The 23,666-nt window shown below is 43.6% G+C and overlaps 1 protein-coding gene across 1 annotated transcript in view; it reads left to right on the top strand.

Annotated features, from left to right (window-relative positions):
- The window catches only part of ARID2 (AT-rich interaction domain 2), a gene marked incomplete in the record, with an annotated part of 2,057,481 nt that overhangs the window by 340,976 nt on the left and 1,692,839 nt on the right, over positions 1–23,666 (top strand). Inside the window, 2 exon segments of the mRNA XM_044061997.1 lie at positions 15,572–15,638; positions 15,726–15,973. Coding sequence (XP_043917932.1) covers positions 15,572–15,638; positions 15,726–15,973 — 315 coding nt within the window.

Below are 23,666 nucleotides of genomic sequence, written 5' to 3' on the forward strand. Positions count from 1 at the left end.
ACATAACTGTACCCAGCTTACCTCATATACTAGATTACTTAACAGAAATGCTCCACAAAGACCTGCCCTTCTCTTCAATTAAGATTCATTCCTCTGCCATCTCAGCTCATTATAATACTGAGCCACCCCTCTTCTCTTATCCTCTGGTAAAACAGTTCCTGAGAGGAGCCAAAAATATAAGACCCCCCCCCCCAGGAGTGCCCCCACTCCAGCCTGGGACCTTAACTTTGTATTGGAAAAGCTCACGCTTCTGCCCTTTGAACCTGCCGCTATAGTAGAGTTAAAGTATCTCTTATGGAAAGCAGCTTTACTTCTAGCCATCACTTCAGCAATAAGAGTGTCTGAATTGCAGGCCCTTATGGCAGTGGAGCCCTTCAATATCTTCTATGCGGATGGGCTTTCCCTCAGGACTAACCCATCTTTCATACCCAAGGTGGTGTCTAGTGTGGTTTTAAACCATTCCATTAATTTGCCAACTTTTTCCTCTAATCCTCAGAATAAAGGGGAAAGGATCTGCATTCCCTGGACGTGCACTGGCAGCTTAGGTTCTGTCTGGACAGGACTAAGCCTCTCAGAAAATCTGACCAGCTGCTAGTCAGCTTTGCTGCAGGGGCAGAGGGCAAGGCCATTTCAAAGCAAACCATTTCTAAATGGATAGCACACTGCATCCATTTCTGCTACAAACACCATGGGAAGCCTACCCCACAGGGGATCAGAACACATTCCACTAGGGCTACATCTACCTCTACAGCATTTCTCAGGGGAGTTCCTACCAGGGACAATCCTGGAAGCTGCAACCTGGAGCTCTGTACACACTTTCACCGAGCACTACCACTTGCCTGTCTTTTCTAAATCCAGTGCTGGATTTGCCACAGCAGTCTTACAGGGCCTGATTGCCAGCCCTAATGATTCTTTACCTCCACCCCTCCTTTGCTTTGGGAATCGAGCCAAATGTGATGACTGCAACAGTGAAACTTGAAGAACATAGTACAGTTGTGTACACTTGCTATAAATGTAGATGTTCGAGTGTATTCACTGTTGCAGTCCTGGTTACCCTCCTTCCAGACTCCCTGACTTCTCTTTGCTTCTACCTATCTTTTTTGGTTTGGCATATCTTATACCATGGGTATTTGCTTTTTGCTGGGGGTGTTCCATACCATATAATTGCTACCTATTTTGTGGGCACCTGACGTGTGTGGCAAGAAAAACTGATGTAATGGCATCGGCTGCATATTTTATACCCATGACGACCTGACGTCATGGAAGAAGCGACAGCATCCGACGCAAAAATCCCAAGATTCTGGTATTCAGGCCGACTGAGGGCTTACCTGCAGGCAGATAACCCAAATGTGATGACTACAACTGTACTTTATATGGCAGTTCCCTTTTAGGATGGCACAGGACTGGCATTACCCTTATAAGGACGGTTTCCGACTGGGGCACTCTGTTCTGAGGTCTGGTGCGTGCAGACGGCACTTTTATGGCCCACCCTCTGCTAGCCACATCAGACATCACATGGGACCATACAGTGACTGAAATCTTTTGTATACTGGCTGGGATGTTCGGGTAGCGAGGAGAAAACCCATATGTACAGAATACTGCAACATGGAAGAGAAGGACATCTATGGTTGTGCTAAGATTTTACATAACTTTTCTATTTCCTAGTAGTGGGTTTTCTGGCTTTCTGCAGAACTTGAAGCATGCCCTCTGAAAAAAAGGTGTCTAAAGGGTATTAAAACCCTATCACCCACAGAGCCAAGTTCAGAGTTAACAGCTGTAGATGTGTTGGGGTTCCCTTGTCCTGTGTGAGTAGATCCATCCTGTGGGGTAACTTGTGATGATTGACCCTGGCTAAGTGCAGGAAAAGGGGGAATCAGTGCTGCCTTGGCCAAAAGGAAGTTCCCAACGAGATTTTTGGCTGGTCCTACTGAATCTTCAGTAGGACCTTTTTGGAGGGGGGATGCATACAGAAACATCCCCTTCCAAGAGAACAATAGAGCATCCATCTTCCAAGTCAATGATGTGGAACCCTGGCACAAAATTTTGGAAGTTTGTCTGTTCATGGCGAGGCAAAAAGATCTCCCTGAGGCATGCACCAGTGATGGATCAGGGCCAGAAACACATCCCTGAGTAACATCCATTCTTGGAATTGACTCATGGACCTGCTTAATGACTCTGCCACCATATTCTTTGCTGAGGCGAGGTAAACTGCCTGAAGGGTAACTTGACTTTGAAAGGCTAACTCCCAGGCGTTTATGGCTAGTCTGCATAGGAGATGACTTTTTATTCCCCTGCTTCTTGATGTACCAAAGGACTGTGGTGGTGTCTGTGAACCACCTCAGCACCCCTGTAACTAGCTTGGTTTTGTAGATTTATAGGGCAAAAAGAGCCCTCATCTCTTTCATATTGATATCTTCCTTCATGTGTTTGGAAGACCAAATGTCTTTGATCCTATAAGATGGAAGAGTAACACCCCAGCCTGTGTCTGAAGCGTCTGTGTATAACTCTCTAGAGAGGGGAGGGGTAGTTGTAGGGGAAGACCAGGGTTTTCCTTCACTTGAAGGATCCACCAATCCAACTCATTTTTTATGCAAGGCAGAAGTGGAATCATGAAGTCCAGAGGGTGAGTGCTGCATCCAAACTGTCCTTAAGAACCATTGAATTTTCCTCATGTGCAACTTAGCCAAGGGAAGCATGGGGATGGTAGATGCCATGAAACTCAGGAGGCATAAGAAGTCCCTGGCCATCGGAGATTGGTGGGTAAGATGCTCTGGACGAAAGAAATGGGGAGCAGTACCTTTTCTGTTGGCAGTGAGGCTAACATCTTATTTGTTTGGATCTTGCAGTTCAGGAAAATATAGTCTTGTGAAGGGGTCACAGAGGACATCAGGTAGTTTATGGTGAAGCCTAGACTCTCCAGAAGGGTTACAGTGAAGGAAAGATGTTCATCGTGTTACACTGCTGCAGTCATCACACTTGGGTTATCCTGCTGTCAGGCGGTCCCGCAGTCGGCCCGAGTTCCAAAGTCTTGGTCCGGCGTCGGTTGCTGTCGCTTCTTCCCTGACATCAGTGCGCCAGGGGTATGAGGCATCCAACGCCATTTTCTATAGTCTTTCTTGCCGTGCGGTGCCCGAAGCAGTTCGCAAGTGCCGGTCGGCCGACCCCTGAGATTTTCAAATCGAATTTCAGACCGAAGTCTTCAATAAAGCTAAGTACCCCGTTGGGGAATCTTTTCTTGCCTCAGTCCGATGTCAGAAAAAGTTAACAATTGCATTTCTTGTGGGAAGCAAATACCTTATAAGGACTTTCATTCTTACTGTATTCCTTGCCTAGGCCCAGACCACGACGTCACAAGTTGTCGGTTTTGTGCTAGGTTTAATAAACGAACTATCAAACGTCTGTTCGATTTCGCCCGACATTACTTTGGTAGGAAATTTAATTATACCATGCTGTCAGAGCAACCGACGACCAGCATGCATAAAAAATGCAAGGATAAGGATTTGCAGCCTATACCCAAACCAGACTCCGAGGCCTCGGCTGGACCTGTTGCTGGTTCTCCGGGAGGCGCCTACGCAGCCCCTGACGACCGCTGAATTAGAACCCCAGATGGTTTCTGATTCACAAGCAGAGAGCACTAGGCCGGCGCAGCCTTCTTCTTTAGGCCCTTCCGACTCCATAGCAGAAGGAGATTCCGGTGCAGTAGAAACGCCTTTGGTTGCAGAAGGTGTCTTCAGACCGACTACACTCACCATTAAATCTTATGCTAAGCTTAAAACTCCATTAAAATCTAAAAAGACTGTACATCACTCTCCAGCACAAGGCCCCATGCCTAAGAAACAAATGCTTAAGATGGCTGAAGATTTAATTACCCTAATCAGGGGTTCCCATCCCCCTCCTGAAAAAAGGCCAAGACAAGAGAAGGATTATGCTTCCTCTGACCAGGTTTCAATTTCCTCAGATTCTTCTGAGGAACAGGAATACTCTTTTCCCCCTTATGAAGCTTCTGATGCTGAAGAGTCTATTCCCTCAGCATCTCCTCCAGAAGACTACTGCTTTGGGGAAACTTTACATACCATGAGGGAACATTTCCACTGGGAAGGCCAGAATTTTTCTGATTCTAAGAAAAGGCTCCTAGAGTTCCTTTTACTTCCCTAGCACAGACCACTTGCTATCCCTCCTGTGTTAGACATTGTGGATGATGTTTACCTAGAATCTAGTCTTAACCCAGACTCTCTACCTCCTGCTCCAGCCAAACCAGACAGATACTACAGAGTCCCTGACTCTCACAAATTCCTATATAAAAGCCCTGTTGCTGGCCCAGAAACAATTTCCCAGGGTCCCAAAGGGGTTAAGGCCTTCATTGCTAAAAAATCCTGTACCCTCTGAAAGGGATTCCAGAGCACTAGATAGATGGGGAAAGAAGGTATACACTTCAGCTACTCTAGCTATGAGAGCCTTAAATTGCCAGTTTCACATGCTAAAATATCAGCAATTCCTAATGTCTCGATTAAAATAAAATGAGCGCACATTCAGAGCAGCCTGATTTCAAGGAAATGCAGGATCTGTTACATGCAGCTGAACAGGTGGGCAAACATACTTTACAATGTGGATTTGATACATTGGAAGCTTCCTGTAGAGCAGCAGTGACTGGGTCTGTCATATGTAGACATGCTTGGCTAAAAGAACAAACCCTGCCTGATCATGTTAAAGCAAAGTTATTGGATGCACCTTTACAGTAGGATGTTTTATTTGGTGTAAAGGCAGAGGAGGTTTTAAAGAAAATGGAGGATAAGGCAAAATCTATGCAGACGGTCAAGGATTTTTTACAGGTTCAACCCCTTCGGTTCAGCAGAAATTGGCCAACAAAAAACTAGTCCTTTCCAGCATCTGACAGACCACAGTGGGGCAAATACAGATGCCCAAGGGGCAGAGATCAGTCACAAGGCCCTTACAAACCTCACCAATGGGGTACCGTTAGGAGAAGACAGGCCCCAAGCTAACAGAAGACAACCACAATGACTTAACCCTCAGACTGCCAAGCAAATCTCTCTTGGCAGCTCCCTTGGGAGGAAAATTATCACTTTTTGCAGACAACTGCCACATCATTACAAAAGACAAATGGGTCCTAAACATTGTTTCACAAGGATACAGATTCCACTTTCACATCTTGCCAAGGATAAAAGGAATGCCAAACCTGCCACCAGATCAATGGGCGGAGGCACAAAAACAAATTACAGCTGTCATGGACATGAGAGCCATTCAACAGGTACCTACACAGGAGCAAGGACAAGGATTTTACTCAAGACTCTTTCTAGTCCCCAGAAAGGACAAAGCCTGGAGACCCATTCTGGACCTTTCAATTCTAAACACCTATCTCCAAGTACCCAAATTGAAGATGCTAACACTACAGCAGCTTCTTCCCATGCTGGGCAAGAAGGCTTGGCTAGTAACGTTGGATCTCAAGGAGGCATACCTGCATGTCCCTATCAGACAAAATTGCAGAAGATACCTCCGTTTCATTGCAGGTTCAACTCATCAATTCTCTGCACTGCCCTTTGGCTTATCTACTGCGCCCAGGGTCTTCACAAAATGCCTGGCACCAGTAATTGCATACTGCAGACAGAGGAATTCAAATATACCTATACCTGGACGACTGCCTTATTCAAGCAGAAAGCAAGGACATTCTTTTAAAGCATCTGGCGTTTGTCAAACACCTTTTAAGTTGCCTAGGGTACACAGTAAACTAAATGAAATCAAAACTAGTGCCCTCACAGAACATAACATTCCTGGGTGCCAGCTTGAATACAATGGCCCAGATGGCTTATCTCATGCCCGACAAGCAACAACAGCTGATTCAATATTTCAAAATGATGGCAACAAAGACCCAACTCCCTGCAAGAAAAATTCTGCAGGCCTTGGGATTCATGGCATCTTGCATACTCCTAATACCATTTGCAAAACTGCATATGAGGAAATTACAATGGTACCTGAAGAGCGTATGGACACAGCACAGCCACAGCTTGGAAACAGTACCACCACTCATTCCCTTCCTTCAGCAGGAGTTCCTATGGTGGGCACAGGCATGTCACCTCAACAAGGGTCAGCCTTTTACCTTGCCCACATCCAGGCAAACTATAACAGATGCATCGGACTATGCCTGGGGAGCACACATGGCAGGACAGTGCATTCAGGGCAAATGGAACACAGATCAAAGGCATCTGCATATCAATCAAAAAGAAATGCTAGCTGTACAGAATGCTCTAACAGCTTTCAAGGACCTCTTACATCCAGGACAACTCCTAATAAAGACGGACAATACCACAGTTATGTGGTACATAAACAAGCAAGGGGGCACACACTCCTACCCCATATGCAGGCAAGCAATGACCTTGTGGAACACAGCACTGACTTACCAAGTTCAACTACAAGCACAATTCCTGCCAGGAAATAAAAACACATTGGCAGACGACCTAAGCAGAAACATCATGGATCCCCACAAGTGGAAACTGGATCCACAAGTATTTGCAATGATAACTCAAAAATGAGGACGCCCAGACATAGATCTGTTTGCCAACCCCCAAAACTACCAACTTCGAAAATTTTGCGCAAGGACATTCTATCCACTAGCTTGGAAGGTGGACGCCCTCTCATTCAGTTGGAAAACATTAACAGTGTATGCCTTTCCTCCACTGCCTCTTCTAGCAAAGGTGCTGCTGAAAGTCAGATTAGAGAGGCCACAAATGATACTCATTGCTCCAGACTGGCCACGCCAACACTGGTATCCAATATGAAGGACCATGGCCCACGGCCCACCATGGATTTTACCCCAAATTCCTCACCTGCTCACTCAGCAAAACAGTCAGATTCTACTGGCCACGCCAACACTGGTATCCAATACGAAGGACCATGGCCCACGGCCCACCATGGATTTTACCCCAAATTCCTCACCTGCTCACTCAGCAAAACAATCAGATTCTACACAGCCAGCTCAAGACTTTAAATCTGGCTGCATAGCAAATTACCTAAACAACCAGCCAACACCTCTATCTAAAGCTGTTATGGATGTCATTCTGGAGGCCAGGAGGCCCAGCACCAGGAAAGCCTATTCAGACAAATGGAAAAGATTTTATGCATGGAACCAGGCTAAAGGCCAAAATCCCCTTGTTCCAAACATTCCTCAGATTCTGCAATACTTAACTGAGATGTTGCACAAAGGACTTTCTTTTTCATCTATTAAGATCCACGCCTCAGCGATTTCAGCTCACTACAACACGGATCCTCCTTTATTTTCACATCCACTCCTAAGACAGTATCTCAGAGGGGCTAAGAACATAAGACCGCCCAGGAGAGCACCAACACCAACTTGGGATCTCAACTTTGTTCTGGAAAAGCTTACACTACCGCCCTTTGAACCAGCTATTTCAGCAGAGTTAAAGTTTCTGTCATGGAAAACTGCCCTGCTACTAGCAATAACTTCAGCTAGAAGAGTCTCAGAGCTACAGGCCCTAATGGCAGTGGAGCCTTTCCTCATTTTTCATCAAGACAGAGTCGCTTTACGGACTAACCCTTCCTTTATGCCAAAGGTAGTATCCAGTGTGGCCCTAAACCAAACAATTCATTTGCCCACCTTTTTTCCAAACCCCCAGAACAAAGGAGAAAGACTCCTGCACTCTTCGGACATTCACAGGCAATTACGTTACTACTTGGATAAAACTAAGGCTTTCAGAAAATCTGACCAGCTCTTTGTATCCTATGCTACAGGATCACAAGGAAAAGCTATCTCAAAACAGACCATTTCAAAATGGATAGGGCATTGCATACGTTTCTGTTACACACATCATGGGAAACTGGTACCTGCTACCATTAGGTCCCACTCCACCAGGGCTACAGCTACATCAACAGCCTTTCTCAGGGGGGTACCAACCAAGGATATTTTGGAAGCTGCAACTTAAGAGTTCAGTGCATACCTTCACCAAGCACTATCACTTACCTCTATACTCTAAGACTAGAGCTGGTTTTGCCACTGCAGTTCTGCAGGGCCTACTAGCTTCTCCAAACCCTGTTTAACTCCACCACCCATCCTTAGCTTTGGGATTCAACCCAAGTGTGATGACTGCAGCAGTGTAACACGATGAACATAGTACAGTTTTGTACCTACCATAAATGTAGATGTTTGAGTGTTCACACTGCTGCAGTCCAGGTTACCCTCCCTCCATCCCCTCTGAACTACCTGAACTTTTCCATACCTTACTATCTCATACAACCTTTGTGATGTATTTGCTTATAACTGAAGGTGGTATTTGTATTTTCTATACATGTTTCATTGGCAGTATGTATTGCCCACCTACTAGGGGGCACCTGACATCTGGGACAAGAAAAACTGAAGAAAATGGCTTCGGATGCCTCTTATATACCCCTGGCGCACTGACGTCAGGGAATAAGTGACAGCAACCGACCCCGGACCAAGACTTTGGAACTCGGGCGGACTGCGGGACCGCCTGACGGCAGAATAACCCAAGTGTGATGACTGCAGCAGTGTGAACACTCGAACATCTACATTTATGGTAGGTACAAAACTGTACTTTCTTGAAGAAGGCGTGGGGACTGGGCTTGGATAAGGAGGTTGTCGAGGCAAGGGAAGATCTGAATTCCCTGCATTCTGCAGTAGGCTATGACAGGAGCTAAGCATTTTATGAAGACCCTTGGTGCCATACAGTGACCAAAGGACAAAGCACAAAACTGAAAATGCAGGGAAACAAAAAAAAAAAAACTTAAACATTTACTGAACTGAGGGTGAATGGGGATATGAAGATAAGCATTTTTATGTCTAAATACACCATGAATGCCTGGGGTAGAATGAGAGGGAGAAGAGAGGGCAAAGTCAGTATTCGAAAGGAGGGGACTTTTAGAAAGGTATTTAAATGGGAAAGGTCCAGGATGGGTCTCCAGGGCCCATCCTTCCTTGGGACCAGAAACATCCTTGAGTAGAAATCTTTGCCTTGTTGGGAGGAAGGGACCTCTTGAATCATCCCCTGTGAAAGAATATAGGAAATAACCTGAGGGAAGAATATCAGTTGATCATTTGGTGGTTGTGGGATACCTCTGAAAGGGGAGAAAGTTTCCCAAACCATGAAATATCCTCTCTGAATGATGGAGAGGACCCAAGAGTCCTGGGTGATCTAGTTCCAAGCAGTAAGAGAGAATGAGACACACAAAGGGACAAGGGGAGTGGATGGCCCTGGAGGCAGAAAGTTACAGGCTACCCATGCGCTTCGGTTGGGACTGAAAGGGTTGTTTTGGAGCTGGAATGGATGGAGCAGATTTGGAAGAAGCTGGTTGCCTAGGTCCTGTTTTACTTTGAGGAAGAAGGCTTGATAGGCGCTCTCTCAAAGGCAGTCTTTGCTTGATAGTTCCTTTGCAACCTGGGGACTGGAGAAACAAGAATATGTCTGAGGTCCTGTAACACCTTACCTTTTTCCAGTAAAACTTTGAAAAGGTCTGTTGCCGAGCTACCAAATAAGGCTTTATTTTCTAGGGGGGCATCCATCAATTTGGCCTTGAAGTCATCAGACAAAGGTTGTAGCCTGAGCCAAAAGTATCTTCTCAAGACCAACACAAAAGCTGCTGCCCTAGCATCGTAACTGCACTTGTAGTGTCTAGTTACCTGGGCAGAAGAATTGAGGCTAATTTTGCCTTGGTTGGAGTATCTGGGAGGTCTGAAAGGATTTTCCCTGTATCTGAAAGGAGTGTTAGGGAGTACTTGGCCATGTAAGTCTGGTAATTAATTGCCTGGAAGGCCAGAGTTATAAATCTTTTTCACCAGTCTCTCTATAACCTTGCTCTCTTTATCAGAGGGCAAAAGAGAGTTGGATGGAAGCAATTTGAAGGCCTTTTCAGCTGAATATGTAACGCTAGCTAGGTCAGCAGATGGAGCTTTGAAAAGGAGTTTGGAGTCCTACAGTACCTTGGCGAACCTTCCCAGATCCTTGGGAGCAGGAGGCTGAGAGTCTGGAGACTGGAACACAGCTGTAAAAGTATCCAGGCAGGTAGGCTTGGAGGAATGGCAGAGGGGGATGGATGGGATGAGATCCATCTGCAAGAGGTCATAATGCCTTTTTTGTACATCAAAGACTTGGGAACAGTCCCATTTAAAGTCTCTAATTTTCTGGATAGTTTCTCCAAAGGAAATATCCCCCCCAGGGGAATCTGTACCATTTGAATCCTCTTCTAGGGAGGCATACCCCAGGGGAAAAGCTATTTGGGTGGTGTAGAAATGAGCCATGGTTCCCCCTTTTCGCCTGAGTCGGACGCCTGCACTTTCCTTCTGGATGTGCTAGTAGACTCCTTTGGGGCTTCTGCTGTGGTACCTGCCAGGAGAAACTACCAGAAGAGAAGGCTCAGATGAAAGTTCAGGCCAAGATTTCTTGGCCTTTTTCACTAGGGGCTCAACCAAAGGACCTGATGTCCCATCCAACTCCCGTGCCAGACGCTTAAGGCTTTGGTTCTCTAAGTAGAGTTTGAGTGACACTAAGCAGCTCCTAAGAGTTTTTGGGGCAATGTATTGTGATTTGGTCTAGGCCTAGAGAGGTCATAGGTGTCTTTGTATGGAATCTGCCTTCCACACTGGCACTTTCCTTTCCTAGCTGACATGAAATCATCCAACAAATAAGCAGCAGAAACAAAAATATATATGTAAAAGAGAAAAAAACCCAATAGGGTACTTATCTGGTACACAACCGATCTGGCGAGTGAACATCTGGAGCAGGTGATCATACAGGTGGCAGAAAAGTTCTGAGGTTGGTGCGTGTTGGCATGACGCAAGGCATAGCACATACCTCTCCGTAGCATGAAGACTCGCTGAACATATGAGTCAGCCAGAGGCAGACTTCCTAATGTGATGAATACTGCAGCAGATGAATAGGACGTCACAGATGATGTACAGTTGGACAGCCATTTGGATAGGGTCACTCTGGATAGAGATGTTCTGAGCCTCAACTTAAAAAAGAACAGACATTTGGTCAGATTTTCTAAAACTTTTAGTTCTGTCCAAATAGAGCCAGAGTTTTATATGCACATCTAAACAAGATGAAGCAAATAATTCTCACTCATTACTGAAGTTTGAAAAGATGACTGGTAAATGAATTGGCAGTTTCAAAGTAGTCTCCAAGGCAACTTAGGCAAAAAGGATTTCTCTTGAGAGTAACTCTGTCCTCAAGAAAAATCAAATGAGGAGGAATGAAGGCTAGTGCATGAAGCTCAGAAACCCTTCTGGCAGAAGTGACAACCATGAGAGAGAGAGGTTCTTCCAGGACAACAACTTTAAAGATACAGTACCTGAAAGTTCAAAGAAGGCTCAGCAAGCACTTGTAACATCACAGGAAGTTCCCAAGGAAGTACTGGATCTTGAATAGGGGGCCGCAAAAAAAGGTGCCCCTCTGAAAGGCTTGAGGTATTTTGAGCTGCCACAGGCTTTATTATCCTTGCCATTGTGGAAACTGTAGTTGACAGCAAAGTGCACCTTAATGCTAGAATGACTCAAACCAGAGTGAAAATGACCAGCCAAAAAGTCAGTTCCGAAAGAGGTCTGAGCATTTAGAAGAGGCTTAAATAGAGAAACGCTTCCACTTACTAGTATGCACCTTCCTAGGGGAAGGTTTCTGGGATGATGAAAGAATATAAATAACTGTCAGCTTGGGATTCTGGGCTATCACTGGAGTTGGCGAAACCATGCAAGTCAGTTTAAGGTAGTGGAGTTTCTTTGCAGTCACCCCTGCAGGATTTAAAATCAGATATGGGAGCAGTCCCAGCACCCAGAACTGGTGACATAGATGAAGCTAAAGAAAGGGGAACTAAGGTTATAATGGCAAGAATGGGGCAATAACTACTGCTCTACAATGGGCTGCCCACTGAAGAAACTTGATCATCAAGGGCATGGGGGGTATTCATGTAGCCGTTCAGGAGACCCGGAGGCTAACAATACAGAAGAACATCCTTTGTGGCTGTTCCTTGGAAGATATTAGGGAGCACAAACTGCTGCATTTTGTGTTGGACAGAAGATGAAAAGACTGCAGGGGGGGGGGTAACCCTGGCAACTGAAAATTTGAGCTGCTACCTTTCAGTTCAGGGATCCCTTGTGAGGCAAGAAAATGTTCCTGCTCAAACCGTCTGCCAAAATGATGGATTTCCCCAGGTTGTGATTACCAGTCAACTGCTACAGGACATCACCCATTTCCAAACCTTCATGACCTGTTGACATAGGGAATTAGGAACATGTTCCTCCTTGCTTGTTCAGATACCAAACCACAAATGTATTGTCAGTTTGGATAGTAATTACACCTTTGGGAAGAAGTTCCTGAAAGGCCTACTAAGATGAACACTCTCCTCGCCAAGACACTGATGCAAAGACCAGCTTCAAAGCTTGGCTAGGTCCCTTGGACAGTCGTCTTTTTGAAATGTCCTCCCCACCCAAGAAAGGAAGTTTCTGTCACAACTGTGGCTTGGAGATGAGGAAAAACTAAAGGTCTATTTGCAATGACCTGCAGTGAGTCTTGCCACCAGCAAATGTGTGGTGGTAGCAAATGTTCATCGGGGATAATGGAAAGTCTAGGGCATGTGTGAGATAAAGACCACTGAGCAGCTACAGTCTACTGTTGCTCTGAAGGGGGCTGTGTCCGAGTCTGAGGAGCAGCCATCACCCTCCTCATAACCTCGAAAGCAGACCATCCCTGCTCTGAGAAACTCCCCAGACCTGACAACAAGGATGTATGGCCCAAGAGAGTCCTCAGCGCAGGAGATGGAAGCTCCAAAGAAGCGGTAGGAGCCGAACCCATCTGAGCTGAGGCCCCAAGGGACAGCATTAGATCTGAAGTGATCGAACCTGCTTTGAGGATCTGACCAGTTAGTGTCTGCTCCCAGAGGTTTCCTGCTCTGACTGGGCAGAAACACTCTGGGCAGTAATCCGATCCGAAGAGCTAACAGGTGGTCTCGGATCAGATACAGACATTAGCTGGATGTCAGAGTCTTCCAGCTCTGAAACCATGGGATGGCTTAGCGGAAGAGTAGGTGCCACAGGGGTAATATGAGTCTGATCCAACTCCTTTGGGTTCGGATCCAAAAGAAGCTTGACAAAAGCAGGTGTCTTGAGAAGCATCTGCACCACACTGTCCACATCTTCATCTGAGAGGCTCCTAGTAGACCTTGTAGACAGTGTTGGGGATCTGGCAAGAAAGGGCTATGGAAGCTGAGCAGTCATCGGCTCCAAGGATGGAGATTGGTTCCGATAGTGGAACTCTGTTGTCAGTGGGGACTTCAGAGCAGACTCTGGAAGCCTTTGGATCCGAAAGTTTAGACCAGTCTGAAGACATTCCTTTCTCTGTAGAAAGCTGTCTGCTCCATAGGTACTGTCTGGGCAGAAGACTCTAGAATGGTTGGAGTTGGATCCAATAACCCACAGGTTAAACCAGGCGGAAGACGACATGGATCTATCATTATGGTAAGTACATAACTTTTTTTTTTTCTTTGTACTATTTCCCACAGTGAATACTAGACATCAAGCTGTCCTTGAGCCCAACCCATTCATTTCCCCTGTCCTAGTTTTTTGCCAGTCAGAGTGTAAGCATGGCATGCATTGACATTAGTGCACTTGCTGTCATGGTTATAGCCTCCACTTCATACAGTCATTTATTCCTTAGTCTGTTTTAGAGTCCCATGGTAGTGGGACTCCATCCAAGCAGTATCTTCTCAAAAGTGAAAGAAAGCTTGTCCACAACTGTGCACCCCCAAACTTGCTTTTATCACCCAACATGTTTCTTTGATCTGCCCTAATTTGTTGCAGGTAGAGAACCCTCTCTATGCCAGTATATGGCAGGTTTGATTGGAATTCTGTTAATCTGTTCCATGAATTACGTTCATGACCCTTAACTTTGTATTTTTTTTCTGTCCTCCTACAGAACTTCGCACAATGGTTTCACTACCAGCCCTCGGTTGGCCCATTCATTTTGCAGGAAATGGGGATGGGCATTCCTGGGCTAGGAGACAGCCTTGCGGCCCATTCACAGACCTCACACCTCTGCTCAATATGTCTGGACAAAACCTAGAATAATGGCGAGACGAAAGCCCAAAATCTGGGACAATTTTTTTATTATTAATCTAATTCACTTATAAAGTTAATAGAGCAGCAAGTTATGCTCTAGTATGCATTTTCTGAACAATAAGTAGTAGTAAACTGTAGTGTCTGTCATTAATGACGGAGTGTAGTATTCAGTAATTTACTGGAATTCAGAAATGTTACAAAGAACGGGGCAAAGTCAGCAATGTTCTGCAAAATCTTGGACAGTTAAGTATGCACATTTGTTCCTGTTTCAGTTCCCCAATGATGAGCATCATTGGGAGGTGGGGGGTATTATTTTGTTTGTTGCAGCCTGCCCTTTCCCTAAAACACACCCTCACTGGCTCATCAGGTTCTGTAATTTTTGCCCTTACAGGAGACCTTAGCTCGTGAGTGCAGCATGAAGCAGCGGGAGATCCCTAGGCCCATACTCCATGTTTGGAGTAATAAGTATCACCCTCTTGGTGGACCATAGCTACTTCTGTCCCTCTGAAATGGGTGAGTTGGTAGTGACCACTTAATCTCATCCTTTCTGGTTAGCTCTACAGGCACTTGAGCCACACTAATTTAACTTTCATCACCGTGTTGCCTGATTACTGTAAGAGCATGTCTTCTAGGGCTTTTCATTTAAACTATATCTTCTGTGATACCAGAAAATTCTTTCTTCATTGTTCTGTAAAGTAAGGTGTTCCTTTTATCTCTCCTGTTGGATGTTTAGTGAAGTAGCTTTTTACAGCTGAATCTGTAGTATTTTGAATATTTTTATTTTGTGTAGACATCCACAGTCAAACACCTGATATGCTTTAAATTTAAAACCATGCTGATTGTTGTACTTTACACCTATGGGAAACTATAATAAACATTTGGATGCTGTATTGCAGCAGTGTGACATAATGGAAGTCTGGATTGTTATCATTTTATGAATTTTCAGATTAACATGTTTTATTTAGAATAAACTTTTCTGCTTTTATTGTCATATTTTTCATAAGTTGAACACTTTTCCTGCAGGATTATATCCCTTATCTTTTGTATTGTAGGTTCTGTAGACCATTACCACAGTTAGCCAGTGTTGTTGAAGCTTCTTGCTACCTTTATGTGGCTGAAATATATGAAGTGTCTTAGTTTCATCAGTGGTTGTGATTGCTACTGGAAACAGTTTGAAAAATATGCTATTTAGTATTGTATTTTGAAGACCATAGTTTACATGTTTAACTTACTGAGTTAAAGTTTTGTTGTACAAAGTTCTTGTAAAATGCTGCAGTAAGTAATTGCACAATGGTAAGTTATGGAAAATGCTGAGAAAGCAAGTCTTGCAAAGTCGTGTATATGTAGCACTCCTTTGTTTACATGAAGATATTTATGTATGTACTAGTATATTTTCCTGAATGAAACACTACATTTTATGTATTGCCTTGTGGAGTATTTGTGTAGTAGTTTTTTTTTTTCTTTTCTCATTTTTCCCAGTTTTGGAGAGACATTGTAGAAGATGATGAAGTACGGGACCTTATTTTTGATCGAAATAAACTATTAGGTGGGTAAGCAGTATCTTAATGTTTTGAAAATATTATTCCCTAAAGAATAAGTCATTAAACCTGCTTATTTTGTATTCTTGTCTTAGATGGCTTAGCTGAGAGCAGATGGGATCCTTTATTTCATCCACCCCGTAAGCTGGGCATTAATGACATTGAAGGGCAAAGAGTATTGCAGATTGCTGTGATTCTGCGAAACCTTTCATTTGAAGAAGGGAATGTTAAACTACTGGCAGCTAATCGCACTTGTTTGCGCTTTCTCTTGCTCTGTGCTCACTGTCATTTTGTGTCATTAAGGCAGTTGGGACTTGATACACTTGGAAATATAGCTGCTGAGGTAAGATGTGCAGGATTTGTTTTTTTTTTTTTTTTAAGTTGGAGAACTTTGAGCTGTACTGATTTAATTGTTTAGGTGTTGCAGTATTAACTTTGGTTGCTATTTTAGTGTATAAAGTGGTAACTCAAAGGATTGACTTTGCATTACCAGATAAAGTTTTGCTTGACTCTTAGTAGTGTTGCATTCAGTCATTAATTCTGAGCAGCCTAGTGTTGTCTTACAAGCTGTGTTGGCAGGCTTTTATTTTTGTAGTCGTTCCTTTTTGACGTAGGTTTCTAAAATTTAGCGTTGATGGGGGTGACTGTACTTTTTATGAGCTAGTTTATCTATATTTCATAGAAGTGACCGGTATGGTAAAATATAGTGCTGCATATTTCATGAAACACCTTTACTTTTCACTTTAAAACCTCCAATCTCTTGCACTTTCGGGGGAGGGAACGAAATTTCTCTGATTTTTAAATCTTATAGGAGTGTAATGTCTGTCCTCATTAACTGCATGATTACTGCTGTTGAGCATTTATGCAGCTTGGCATCTAAACAGTCTGCTAAACCCCACTTTACTCAATGCTCTCCCTTGTAACAGAATGCTGACAGTCTTTCTTGCATACTATCCTAAAATGCTGTCCTGCTGGTTTCCTGAAATGCTGAAATTTAAAACGGAATTCACAACATTTACAGCATATACATACTTTGTTTTTACTGTTAACCATCTCAATAATGTTTCTCTGTTCACAAGACTCTGTTACAATTAAGGATGTGCAACAGCATTTGTTTGCTCAAAGACCCTTGATAACATTTGATTTTGCATTTGTTCTGATATGTTGTATGCATCTATAATTTTCATTTGTTTCTAAACAGTCTCTCTTTGGATCAGCTTATCTAAAACAGCAACCAACAGCAGCAGCAAACAAATGATAGAACAAACCACAGGAGCAGGATTCAGGATACAAAGAATTTATTCCGGTACCTCGGCCCAACAGCCTTCAAAGGAATAAATATCAAGCCACCAGATGCAATATATATACTGGTGCTGCCCCACAATCAACAATTAAACAATTAAATACAATTGAGAATGAATTAAACAACTCCCAAGAATTAAAGACACAAACACAATTCTTAGCAATTTTTAAGAACACTTCAAACTGAAATACATTAAATTGCTTATCAAAAATACTATTAAATATTTAAATTCACTTCCAAATTCAAACCTCGAGGTTTTAAAGTACCATATTTCAAAATGAATCTACTTTCTAGATTTAGTAAACTTTGTTGAAAACTGCCTCCAAAATATGCATTAGGTTTGGCCAAAGCACAAAAGAATAATGAGTCCATAGACCCATTATGCACACTATGAAAATGTTCAAATATTGGACTATTAATCCTAGCATTGCGCACATCACCAATGTGTTCTAATACACGTATTTTTAATTGGCGTTTTGTCTGACCTATATAATATTTAGGCAAAGCACAGTCACAACCAATAATGTAAACTACACCACAAAGTTTACTAAATCTAGAAAGTAGATTCATTTTGAAATATGGTACTTTAAAACCTCGAGGTTTGAATTTGGAAGTGAATTTAAATATTTAATAGTATTTTTGATGAGCAATTTAATGTATTTCAGTTTGAAGTGTTCTTAAAAATTGCTAAGAATTGTGTTTGTGTCTTTAATTCTTGGGAGTTGTTTAATTCATTCTCAATTGTATTTAATTGTTTAATTGTTGATTTTGGGGCAGCACCAGTATATATATTGCATCTGGTGGCTTGATATTTATTCCTTTGAAGGCTGTTGGGCCGAGGTACCGGAATAAATTCTTTGTATCCTGAATCCTGCTCCTGTGGCTTGTTCTATGATCAGCTTATCTAGCCAGTTACCCATCAGTAAGCAAATACCAATCAATTATGGCCACTTTACTATGACTAAAAATGGCCAAAGTATGTGAGCTTGCTTCACATAACTATACATGTTCTGCAAAGCCAAATGACAGCAGGGTAATTTTCATCCACAGACAGCATTTCACGCAGCAATTATATCCATTTTGTTGGCTGTACAAACCTCTTGTGTCTATGATAAAAATAAAGACCGCAGAAATGCATTTCAGCGTTGTTTCATAAAAAAAAATACCCAATGAAAACTACTCCAATGTGCTTCACACAAATATATTCTAGTCAGAAAATCTCACACACAAACCAATTATGCTTTACTGACTAATCAAATTAATGACCTTAATGACCACTGTATTGTATTTTAGCTCATTACTATCAAATGTCCGATTATAATACAAAAACAAAAATGGCCACAGTAATTCATCTGTGTAAATCCATCTTCCTTTGTCAGCTCATATCCCTACCCCTTTATAACCTCAATCACCTACACAACAAACCTTTCTACCACTCCTCCTCAATTTCCTTCTCATCTTAATCTCCACTTTACATTTCAATTTCATTCTCACCTTCATACTTTATTCACCTTCTTCAAATACTCTTCACCACTCTACCAAGCTTCTGTTTTTCTCACTCCTTAACTTTTAATTCCCAACATCCATACTGTAATCCTCTTTACCCATACTGGAGACTTTAACTCTATTTTTTGTATATAACTTACGAAGTTTGTCTCAAGTCTGGGAGAAAACAGAGGTGTCTGTGTGAAAGGCAAAATTCCTTGGAAAGTTTCTCACAAAGCCTGCTTGTTTTGTTCAGAGGAGGCATGTGATGCCTGCTGTTGTGGTGTCTATGTCCTTCTATTCTCATGTTGCACTATTCTCCTTGTGGGATCCTGCACCTCAGGCGACCTGAACGTCTGGCTCCTATGCAAAAAGTTAAGCCTGGATGTTCATTGTGTTATACTGCTGCAATCATCACACTTGGGTTATCCTGCTGTGAGGCGGTCCCGCAGTCGGCCAAATCCCAAAGTCATGGTCCGGTGTCGGTTGTCGTCACTTCTTCCCTGACGTCAATGCGACAGGGGGATAAAAGAGGCAGCTGACACCATTTTCTTCGATCTTTCTTACCGCACGGTGCCCGAAGCAGAAGCAGTTCGCAAGTGCCGGTCGGCTAGCTCCTGAGATTTTCGAATCGAATTTCAGCCCGAAGTCTTCTCTAAAGCTAAGTACCCCGTTGGGGAAACTTTTCTTGCCTCAGACCGATGTCAGACAAAGTTAATAATTGCATTTCTTGTGGGAAGCAAATACCTCATAAGGATTTTTATTCTTATTGTATTCCTTGCCTAGGCCCAGACCACAACGTCTCTGGTTGTCGGTTTTGTGCTAGGTTCAACAAACGTACAATCAAGCGTCGGGCAGATTTCGCCCGACATTATTTTGGCAGAAAATGTAATTTTAGCATGTCGTCGAAACAACCGACATCAGCAATGATTAAAAAACGCAAGGATAAGGACAGGCAACCAAGGCCAAGACCAGATACCGAGGCCTCAGCAAGGCCTACTGCCGGTTCTCCGGTTTTCAGCGAGGTGCCTACGCAGCCCCTGACTACCGCTGATTTAGAAATTCTGACTGCCTCCCAGACCGAATCAGCTGGGCCTCAGGAGCCGATTCCATCTCGCCCCTTCGACGCCAACCCTGACGGTGATCCGGAGATTTTGGACAGGCCTTCAGTTTCTGAGGGTGTTTTCAAACCGACAACTATCTCTATTAAGTCTTATGCTAAACTTAAAACCCCCCTTAAAAGTTAGGAAACCGGGTCCACAGTTCCCCCCACAGGCCCCTATGCCTAAAAAACAGATGCTTAAGATGGCTGAGGATTTAATTACCTTTATCAGGGGTTCACAACCCCCTCCTGACAAAAGGCCCAGACTGGAGGAAGATTATCCTACCTCTGACCAAGCATCCAGTTCCTCAGCTAACTGTGAGGACCAGGATTATTCCTTCATTCCTTATGAAGACTCAGATGCTGAAGAGTCCATTCCCTCTGCCCCCCCCCGGAAGACTACTCTTTTGGGGAAACTTTACACACCATGAGGGAACACTTCCACTGGGAAGGCCAAGATTACTCTGACTCTAAGAAAAGACTCCATGAGTTCCTTCTTCTCCCACAGCATAGACCCCTTGCAATTCCTCCAGTTTTAGACATTTTGGATGATGTTTACACCGAATCTAGTCTAAACCCAGATTCCTTACCTCCTGCACCAGCTAAACCAGACAGATACTACCGAGTTCCTGATTCTCATAAGTTTCTATATAAAAGCCCTGTTGCAGACCCCAAAACTATTTCCCAGGGTCCCAAAGGGGTTAAGGCCTCTACTGCTAAGAATCCACTACCTTCTGAAAGAGATTCCAGAGCATTAGAAAGATGGGGGAAGAAAGTGTATACGTCTGCCACTTTGGCCATGAGGGCCTTAAACTGCCAATTCCACATGCTAAAATACCAGCAGTACTTGATTACACAGTTAAAGCAGAAAATGATCCCTCAGACAGATCAACCTGATTTCAGAGAGATGCAGGATTTGCTGCATGGAGCAGAACAGGTGGGAAAGCATACTTTACATTGTGGTTTTGATTCATTGGAAGCCTCATGTAGAGCAGCTGTCACAGGATCTGTAATACGTAGACATGCTTGGCTAAAAGAGCAAGCCTTACCAGAACATGTCAAAGCAAAGTTATTGGATGCACCATTGCAGAAAGATGTGTTATTTGGTGTCAAAGCAGAGGAAGTTTTAAAGAACATGGAAGAAAAGGCAAAATCTATGCAGACAGTTAAAGATTTTTTTACAGGTACAACCTCCTCGTTTCAGCAGAAACTGGCCATCAAAAAACTGGTCCTTTCCTGTATCAGACAGACCCCAAAGGGGTAGGTACAGACGCCCAAGTGGCAGAGGCCAGCCACAAGGTTCTTTCAGGCCTAGACAATGGCATACAACAACTCAGAGGTGGAGACGAAAGATCTCAACCCTCCAGGAAACAAACACAATGACTTTCCTCTTCGCCTGCCAAGCAAAATTGCCCTGGCAGCACCTTTGGGAGGAAAACTGGCTCTATTTCCACAAAATTGGCGCATCATAACAAAGTCAAATGGGTTCTGGATATTATTACCCGAGGCTACAGATTTCGTTTTCACACTTTACCACGGATGAGAGGCATGCCAAATCTGCCTCCAAACCAATGGGCAGAGGCACAAACGCAAATTTCAGCTCTCATGGATATGAAAACAATTCAAAAGGTACCTACAAAGGAGCAAGGTCAAGGTTTTTACTCAAGACTATTTCTAGTACCAAGAAAGGACAAAGCCTGGAGACCCATTTTAGACCTCTCAGTTCTAAACACATACCTGGAGGTACCCAAATTCAAAATGCTCACACTACAGCAGCTTCTTCCCATGCTGGGCAAGGAGTCTTGGCTGGTAACGTTGGACCTCAGAGGCATACCTGCATGTCCCTATCAGACAAGATTGCAGAAGATACCTCAGATTTTTGGCAGGTACAACGCATTATCAATTCTCTGCATTGCCCTTTGGCTTATCTACTGTGCCCAGAGTATTTACGAAATGCCTGTCATCAGTAATTGCATACTGCAAACAACGAGGAATACAAATTTATCCATATCTGGACGACTGTCTGATCCAAGCGGACAGCAAGGCCATTTTATTACAGCATCTGACATTTGTAACAAAGCTGCTAAGTTGCCTAGGGTACACAGTAAACAAAAAGAAGTCAAAGATAATACCCTCACAAGACATAATATTCCTGGGTGCCAGCTTAAATACTACGGCCCAGATGGCTTATCTCACGCCAGACAAACAAAAACAACTGACTCAATACTTCAAAAAGATGGCAACTTTTACCCAGCTCACTGCAAGGAAAATCCTGCAGGCATTGGGGTTCATGGCATCCTGCTTTCAACTAATTCCACATGCAAAGCTGCATATGAAGAAATTACAATGGTACCTGAAAAGTGTATGGACTCAACACAGGCACAGCCTCGAAACAAGTATACCTCTCATTCCCTGCCTTCAAAAAGAGTTCCTATGGTGGGCTCAAGCATGTCAAATAAACAAGGGTCTTCCTTTTGTCTTACCTCCAGCAAACCAAACTATGACAACAGATTCTTCAGACTACGCCTGGGGAGCACACATGGCAGGACAGTGCATACAGGGCAAATGGTCTGCAAAACAAATGCATCTACACATCAACCGAAAGGAGATGCTAGCTGTGCAAAATGCACTGACAGCCTTCAAGGACCTCTTGCATCCAGGACAACTACTAAGGACAGACAACACCACAGTTATGTGGTACATAAACAAACAGGGAGGAACACATTCTTACCCTTTATGCAGACAGGCAATGACATTGTGGAACACAGCATTGACTTAAGTACAACTGCAAGCACAATTCCTGCCAGGAAAGGAAAACATATTGACAGACGAATTAAGCAGAAATTTGGCAGATCCTCACGAGTGGAGACTAAACCCACAAGTATTTTCAATGATGACTCAAAGGTGGGGACGCTCAAACATAGATCTATTTGCCTTCCCCAACAATTACCAACTACAGCAATTTTGCACAAGGACTTATCATTCCCTAGCCTGGAAAGTGGATGCCCTATCATTCAGTTGGACAGTATTGACAGTCTATGCCTTCCCACCACTACCTCTCTTGACCAAGGTATTACTGAAAGTCAGATCAGAGAGACCACAAATGATCCTCATTGCTCCGGACTGGCCACGTCGGCACTGGGTACCCATTACTAAGGACCTTGACTCACAGCCCTCCATGGATCTTACCTCAATTCCCACTTCTGTTGACTCAGCAAAACTCTCAGATCCTTCAGTCAGCTCAGGACTTTAAATGTAGCTGCATGGAGAATACCTTGAATTATCAATCAACACTTCTCTCAAAGGACGTCCTGAATGTCATTTTGGAGGTCAGGAGGCCCAGCACCAGAAAAACTTACTCAGACAAATGGAAAAAATTTTGTGCATGGAACCAGGCTAAAGGCCAAAATCCTTGGATACCAAACATTCCTCAAATACTGCAATACTTAACTGAGATGCTACACAAAGGCCTTTCTTTCTCATCCATTAAGATCCATGCTTCAGCCATTTCAGCTCAATATAATACGGATCCTCCCATATTCTCACACCCTTTACTAAGGCAGTTTCTCAGAGGGGCTAAGAATACAAGACCCTCCCAGAAAACCCCCAACGCCAGCTTGGGACCTCAACTTCGTTTTAGAAAAATTAACACTGCCTCCTTTCGAACCAGCCTTCTCAGCAGAACTACAATACTTGTCATGGAAAACAGCTCTGTTGCTGGCTATTACCTCAGCACGCAGGGTCTCAGAACTACAGGCACTTATGGCAGTGGAACCTTTCATCATTTTCCATTAGGACAGTCTCTCTTTTCGAACTAACCCTACCTTTATGCCAAAGGTAGTATCCAGTGTGACTTTGAATCAGACCATTCATTTACCCACCTTTTATCCAAACCCCCAGAATAAAGGAGAAAGACTCCTTCACTCTTTGGGCATTCACAGACAGCTATGTTACTATTTGGGTAAGACAAAGACCTTCAGAAAAATGAACCAACTCTTTGTATCCTATGCTGCAGGTTCACAAGGAAAGGCTATTTCAAATCAGACCATCTCCAAATGGATAGCACATTGTATCCGCTTTTGCTACTCGCACCATGGAAAAGCAGTGCCTGTTAATATTGGGTCCCATTCTACCAGGGCTACAGCA

The sequence above is a fragment of the Protopterus annectens genome, chromosome 2.part1, assembly GCF_019279795.1.
Source record: "Protopterus annectens isolate FY-2018-M chromosome 2.part1, PAN1.0, whole genome shotgun sequence".
Classification (NCBI taxonomy): Eukaryota; Metazoa; Chordata; order Ceratodontiformes; family Protopteridae; genus Protopterus; species Protopterus annectens.